The 7,692-nt window shown below is 33.0% G+C and overlaps 1 protein-coding gene across 1 annotated transcript; it reads right to left on the bottom strand.

The window, feature by feature from the left end:
- Positions 1 to 4,135: 4,135 nt before the first annotated feature.
- LOC107016309 lies at positions 4,136 to 6,312 on the bottom strand. The gene is made up of 3 exons (XM_015216800.2): positions 5,961 to 6,312; positions 4,866 to 5,617; positions 4,136 to 4,778 (listed from the first exon to the last, which is right to left on the bottom strand). Exons 1-3 carry the CDS (start codon positions 6,255 to 6,257, stop codon positions 4,304 to 4,306), a joined length of 1,524 nt encoding a protein of 507 aa, XP_015072286.1. The 5' UTR covers positions 6,258 to 6,312; the 3' UTR covers positions 4,136 to 4,303.
- Positions 6,313 to 7,692: the final 1,380 nt, after the last annotated feature.

The following is a 7,692-nucleotide window of genomic DNA, read 5'->3' as shown; positions in this document are numbered from 1 at the left end:
TATGATTTATCTTTATGTTATAATTATTAATGTGACAGATCTGGAGGTACCATCTAAAGTAAGTATTTAAAGAGATTTGTTGACCTTTTATACGTTTAATTTTAATCGATTGAGAAGAGAATTTTTTAAATTTATTTTAATAATTGAATAATCACAATTTAGTGAAAGATATGTTTTCAACCTTTATATGAGGTATGTGATCTATTAAGCTATATTTATTAACTACTAATGTTGATTATAAGAAATCAATAATCTCAATTCTGTGTGTAATTATAATGTACGCATATTAATGATCATCAAAAGTGATAAAATTATAATTATTTTGAAGGTTTGAGGTTGAGCCTCATTATGGGTAGGACGATAGATTTAAGTTTTATCGCACCAAAAGAATAAGACGATGGATTTATGTCCAATCGCATAAAGAGGGTAAGACATTGGGTTAAAGTCATAATGCATCATGATGATAAGATATTGGGTTCAAGACCCATAGATTTATGACCTAAGACACTTTTATATGGATAAGACGTTGAGTTTGAGTCTCAATGCACTATATTGATGATATTTTGACTATTAAAGCAAAAAGTATGCTTTTGATGAAAAGTAGTCATGAACCCTATTCAGTTGAAAGCTTTCATTCCCTAAAGTGAATGTGATAGTCGTGCATATTACGTCTGAAAGAAGACAAGTGATTGAATAATGCACATAAATATAGAATGAGGTACTAAAGCTATCATAATTTGATATGCACATGTTTGTGTTCCATTCATCAAGAATGAGATCTTTTAATAAATGCTAAAAATATAAATTCATTCTTTAAAGGGAATGAGGTGTAAGCCACCATGCTTGGCATAAGAAAGATTGCGACCTTGGTCAATCATGTGGTATCACCAAGAATGTCTCTAAGAAGGCATGTATTATAGAAAAGTTTCATGTTTTATATTCAGGCTTGTATTAAACAAGAATCAATGCAATTGAGGCACATTCTATGATAAATAAGAAGTTTACTAATTTCAGTACTTTCTTAGTTTGACACGATTGTCTAGGACATCGTTAGTCTATAATGTTTAGACGAATTATGAAAAATTAAAATAGACTTTCATGGAAGAAACTAAAAATTCTTTTAAATGGTGAATTTTCTTGTACTACTTGTTAGCAAGGCAAGCTAATTGTGAGACCACCATAAACGAAAGTTGAGATTGAATTTTCTGAGTTCTAGGAACGTATACAGATATTTGTGGACCTAGTCATCCACCAAGTGGATTGTTTAGATATTTAATGATCCTAACAAATGTTTCTTCTATATGATCTCATGTGTGTCTATTATTATCTTGCAACTTGATGTTTGCAAAAAATGTTGGCACAAATAATATGTTTACATGCACAATTTTCTTCAGATTAGTTCATTCAATGATGGAATCGCGACTCACCTAAATGGTAAAGTAATTGAGAAGAAATAAATCTAAAAATTACTCTTGGAGTAATAAAATTGAAATTTACTCATATAATAGTAAAATCAGAAACTTACTAAAGCAAAAGGCACATGGCGTAGTAAACTTGGAGTTTACGAGTACTACTAATTTTATTAGTTGGCATGAATAATTTGGTCATCCCAAATATGTGCATACTGAGTAATGGACATACATTGAAAAACTAGAAGATTCTTCCAGAATTATTTACGCTGCTTGTTCTCGTGATAAAGTTGATTGGATCAACTAAAGTTGGGACTAAATCCCTAAATTCTGAAATGTATTAAAGGTGAATATGGGCCCGTTTACCTATCATGTGATATGATAAAAAGATGCATCAATAAGATAATCACATGTGCGTTTGTTGTCAACTTGCAGTTTGACATTCACAAAATTGTTTGTGCAAGATAATTTAGCTAAAAGCACAACTTTCAGAATATGAAATCAAGATAATTTTTCTTGATAATATTGATAAATATATAAGATGATGTGACATTAAATGTCTCATATAGTGAATCGTTGCTTATGAAGATAAAGTTTCATATGTTGATCTGAAATACGATATTACATACAAACATAATTGTATGAATCAAACCAATAAGTTATGATCAATTTTTCTGTTAATTGGTTTATGGTCAGGGACCAAATAGTTTTCATCTGATAATTTTGATGTGCAATATATGATTAATGAATATACTATGATGCACAAAGATAGATTCTCCAAAAGATTGAGATATATGTTAGGTTGTCTAACATAAGGGGGAGATTAGAAGCAACACAAAAGTTGTAAATACTCCTATTGAATGTCCCTTAAGGATAAAGTCTATGATATACATGAAGCATGATAGACTAATCAATTCTAAATAAAATAATCTTTGAAAAAGGGGGAGGATCAAAGAATCAAAATGATCATAATAAGGAGACAATGTGCTCTTGGAGAGCCTACGACATAACATTTTTATGAAACCTCATGAGAGGGGTAGCTACCTAAAAAAAATGAAGTGATGAGATCTCAATAAGTTTTGTCGTGTTGTGAATCGATACAAAATGGTATATTATTGACGATATCTTTGATACAATAGCGCGCAATATTGTAAAAGATTATGAGAATATGATTCTACATCTATTAAAACATGCTTGTGTAGAAATAATTATCAAGTGAAAAGTGGAATGGTGCATCTTGGTAAGCGTAAAGCTTATTTGACTTGCAATCTAGGCACTAAAAGATGTCATACATCTAATATTGAATGTTGTTACTTGACAAAATTGATATGAAAATATCCAATGGGTTCAAAATCTAAAGCATATACAAGTTTTTGGAAAACTTGTTTATCATCCTCATAAGGATTAAATAGATTGAAAATGCATAGAGCATATATAAGTATTATTATGCAAGTTGATGACTAGAATTGAAACTCTTGGCAATAGATTATTTGCTTAAAGAAGTTGAAGTAAGGAACTTGCAAAAATCTTTGACCCTGAAGGGAAGATTTATAAAAGCAGATAGAAGAAAGCATATTTCGTCAAGTTTTTTCTACATTCATAAGCTCCCAAGAATGGTGATATCAACATACAAGAGGTCTGTTCAAGTAATATTATTGTAAAAAAAAAAAAACGAAGATTCTAGTCTCTGAATTGATGTTGTCATTAGGGGGAGTTAATACGCGATGTACTCTTTTTTCCTCACAAGGTTTTGTCCCACTGGGTTTTCCTTGTAAGGTTTTTGATGAGGCATCCATAATGCGTATTATAGGATATATGTACTCTTTTTCCTTCACTAGTTTTTTTCCTACTGGTTTTATCTAGTAAGGTTTTAACGAGGCACATAATCTACCGACATTCAAAGGGGGGAGTGTTATAAACAATTTGTATTATAGTGAATGTCTAATTATGTGGAGTCCTTGTAGGATATGGTTAGGAATCCTACTTGGGGACCAAGTAAGGTTTTCCCTATAAATAAAGGGTTTTCCTCCATTGTAAATATGATTTGTGAAAAATCTATGAATCGTGAATATACTATGAATAAGAGATCTTTTCTCTTCTCCCTACTTTCTTCTTCTTCTAAATTTATATAGTTTCATAACAGGTTATTCGTTTTTAAAGAATGTAAGTACTTAAGAAGCACGTAACTAAACTCAATCTGGTTGGGTTCGAGTTGATTAGATAAGGCCAATTAGACTCGAGGTTGACTATTGATCTGCTCGAGAGACATTACGAGGGAGCTCAAGCTGGAAAGTAATATGTCTCCAGTGAGAGTTTTAACTGGTTATAGAGTGAGTGTGTTTGTCGTGCAATATCGGTCGAAGTCATGTTAGGGACTGATTCCGGGATTCTCTTAGTTCGATGTAAGAAGGACCAACGTTTTCGGGTTTGGGTTCATCCACGTGTCATAGTCTGGTTCGTCCATTTGCCAAGCACGAATTTCGCCCCAGAGCGATAATCCCTCACTTTTCAGATATCCAATGAAATGTATCAGGAATTACCAATTTCTTATCAGAACAGGAAATGATCATCAACCTTGATGTATGCGAGGTGATACATGTATTTTTTGTGTTTCGATGTTCTAACCTTGTTAGCTCAGGTCACTATGGGGGCTCCGGACATCAATGCTGCTATGGATGCTTGTTGATTAAACGTTTATCCTATCTTATCTAGGAAAAGACCAAACATATCGAATAAATCATGTTGATAAAGTTTGATTTTGAAGAACATTTGGTTGGTCAAAATGTCAATGTTCACAGTATGATGAAGTAGTAATTTTAACTTAGTCTAAGTGGAATACGAGAAGCACATACTTGACTGTTGCATTTGCTCTACAATCTGCAGAATTCAGAGGATTATAACTGATCTGGAAGAAGCCTTTTCTCGTCGTTGTCAAGCCTCTCATCTACCTTGTAATCTATATCAATCATGTTGAGTTCTTTTTTGTGCATTTCATTTTCTTCATCGGAAGGATGATAATCTGTTTTATCAATCCGTTGCAACTCTGTGTCTATCAATGCATCCATTTTAGCACGGTCTCTGTCACGTGGATATGTACAATAAAGGAATGAATAGATGAAACAACAAATTGTTATTGGAATGCCTATAGCAGTGTAGAGTGCCTTGGCAAGTGGGGCTGCATTCTCTCTATCTGTTTCAATTTCCTGTGAGCCCGTTGAGTCTCTAGGGATTGGTTTAAAACCATAAACATGTTGAGCTAAAATACCAACCACTGGAGGAGCAAATGATGCCAGTATAGACTCAAATGATCGATCCAGAGCATAGATGCTTGTTCGAGCTCTCTCAGGAACTATCTCCGCAAAAATTGGACTGCAAACATGTCATGTTGATTAAGTTAAAGACAAAAGGATCTATGCAAGAAAATCAGAATGATATTGTGGTTCGAAGGAAACATACTTGTTTGTTGCTGGACCATTCCAAGATATTGTTAATCCCATGATGAACAAGACTAAACCATGGATTGCAGCTGTGGAAGGATCACCAGGCAATCCGAGAAGCAAGATTGCAGCTAAAGGGATCGCTGAGCCAGAACTTATCTGAGATAGAATTATTCTACCAGAATTCGGAAAGTGTTTTGCAAGGACATCTCCCATTTTTCCTCCAAACAATCCACCCATTGAAAGTGCAACATTAAACAAAGTCAAGAGCAATGCCGTTGTCTTGTGGGAGAATCCAATAAGCTCCAACCACATAGGTGTAAATGACAACGATGACCAAGGGAACGACCCCGACACTCCCTGAGCAACAAGTATTTGAAAAGAAGGTACTTTCACAACTGCTCTTGCTTCTTTTAGCAACTCCCTTACTTCTTCTCTAAATGGTTTTTGGGGAGGTTGCTCTTTTACATTGCCATAATTGTCAATAAAGCGAGGATCTTTGGCAAAAAGACGCACCAGTATACCAACTACAACACTAAAAAAACCTACCAGATGGAAGGAGATTCTCCAGCCAGCTATTCCCATGAATGATGTTTGAGCTAATAACACGGATATAAGCCCGCCAAGGATAGAGCCAAAGTTCCCTGTCAACTGTAGCCAACCAAAAGCTATACCGCGGTTGCTTTCATCCGTTGAATCAGCTACTAGAGATTGGATTGCTGGTCCAACTATCGCGAGTCCTATTCCATTCAAACCTCTGGAAATGGCAACCTATTGAAGAATGTGAGTTTTGCTAAACAGTAATTATATGATGCTTCTCATAACAATTGAAAAAAACTATCTGAAATGCCTTAAAAGTACAATCGAATTGTAAAAATATTGCAGACTCAAAGAACCAGACTTCAAAGGCAAACAAGACCGAGTAATTACTTTTATTATATAAAAAGATTAGTAATATTCCTGGCTCCTAAACAAAACAGGGGTTACCAAGAACCAAACTTTATACATCAATTTGAAAAAAGAATAACCCTTCAATTTCAACATTCCACGTAACATATTTAATTTGACATAATATAAAGATGTAGAATAGATGAAGACAGTAACTTTATTTAACCTGAGTAAAAGTGGAAGAAAGGGCTACAAGAAAGGTAGCAGCAGACCAGAGAAAGGCACCAAGAGCAATGACATGAGTTCGATTTTGACGGCCGGAGAGATAAGCAGCAAGAGGGTAACAAAGACATTGAACTATAGATCTGATAAGAGTCAGAGAACCAAGTCCAGTAGGATCAGTATGCAAAGCTTTACCAACTTCTTTATAAACTCCGGGCAATAACGACTCGTCGGCGCGTTCCATTATTCCGCCGAGGTTCACTAATAATAAAGTCAACCATTCGGATTTCATGTTCTTCATCGCCGGCTCCGGCCAGTTTGGAAAAACGGGTGATGGGGTACGCTAATAAAATCAATTCTTATTTTAGGAAACGGATGTGTGGGACCCATATGGATTTAGTATAATTGTTTTGCGCAAAAAAAAAAAAGACAATAAACTTGAAATTTTTTTTCTAATAACAATTCTTATTAATTAAAAAATTATTTTTTTGAATAAAAATATTTTCCAAAAAATCATTTCGATTAATTAAATAATAATGATAAAAAAATATTCTCCACACATCATTAAAAGTGTAATAGTCAAAGATTTTTCTTTTTGTGAAACGATGCTTTTTTCTATATAAGTGGCGGATATATTTATAAGTCATTAATTTCTGCGCTATTTTGGTGCTAATTTTATGGGTTGATTAGCTATTCTAATTTTGAATATCTTTTGGAGATCTTTTAAAATTGGGTGTAAGAAGATTTCAATTTTAAAATACTTTCCTATAACATTTATAAAATTACCTAATGTATAAGCTTCTTGATTTTATGGGTTGATTAGCTATCCTAATCTTGAAATATTTGTGGAGATTCTTTTGACATATTTTGTGTAAGGAAATTTTAATTACTCTCGGTAACATTTAAATATCCTTTGACAAAATATTGGGTGTAAGGAGAACTTAATTACTTTTTGTAACGTTTCGAGATCCTTTGACATATTAGGTGTAAGGAAATTTTAAATACTCTCAATAACGTTTAAATATCCTATTGACATAATATTGGGTGTAAGGAGAATTTAATTACTTTCTGTAACGTCTGGAGATTCTTTGACATATTAGGTGTAAGAAGATTTTAAATACTTTCTATAACATTTATAAAATTTAACTTCAAGTTTCTTAATATTTTAAACTTGTTATTGGTATATATTAGAAAATTTTTCAAATAGTTGAGAGTCATAAGGTCTAAGTTAATAAAAACAGCAATTTATTATGATCATCTATCATAGTCTTGGTGAATACAATTTTTTCATACATATTACTAGTGGGAGGTGCTAGGTAAACACAAAAACTGATTCGAACATCATAATCACTTAAAAAAAAAAACAAAATTTCACATATGATATATGTTTCCTTTTATTATAGGTGACACCGTGAGGGAGCTATTAACTCTATGTCAGTTAGATTATTGTTTCCAGAAGCATAGTTTTCAACCATTTAGATAACCACTCAGAGTTAACTCCAAATGAAGTTTTTAAGTTGCAACACCTAAAGATGTAGAATTGACCTAAGAAATATCAAGGAAACTTTCCCTTTCCTCAGTCAGTATCATGTATATTACTTTATTATAGAATTTTCTACCATATAATGAAAAAGTTACACTTAGATATATGTATTTTTACTCTTAGATACACTAAAATAGGGAGAGAAACGAGCGATATTTTGTAATGTATTTGAGATACATGTGAATCATACTAG

The sequence above is a fragment of the Solanum pennellii genome, chromosome 4, assembly GCF_001406875.1.
Source record: "Solanum pennellii chromosome 4, SPENNV200".
NCBI lineage: Eukaryota > Viridiplantae > Streptophyta > Magnoliopsida > Solanales > Solanaceae > Solanum > Solanum pennellii.
The sequence above is the reverse complement of the archived record's forward strand: the minus strand, read 5'-3'. Positions and strand labels throughout refer to the sequence as shown.

Excerpts from the sequence above, each read along its gene's own strand:
- LOC107016309 (XM_015216800.2), bottom strand. The coding sequence starts at position 6,257 with ATGAAGAACATGAAATCCGAATGGTTGACTTTATTATTAGTGAACCTC. Across the intron at positions 5,618-5,960 it reads TTTCTTCCACTTTTACTCAG|GTTGCCATTTCCAGAGGTTT; the intron begins GTTAAATAAAGT and ends ATTCTTCAATAG. Across the intron at positions 4,779-4,865 it reads AATGGTCCAGCAACAAACAA|TCCAATTTTTGCGGAGATAG; the intron begins GTATGTTTCCTT and ends ACATGTTTGCAG.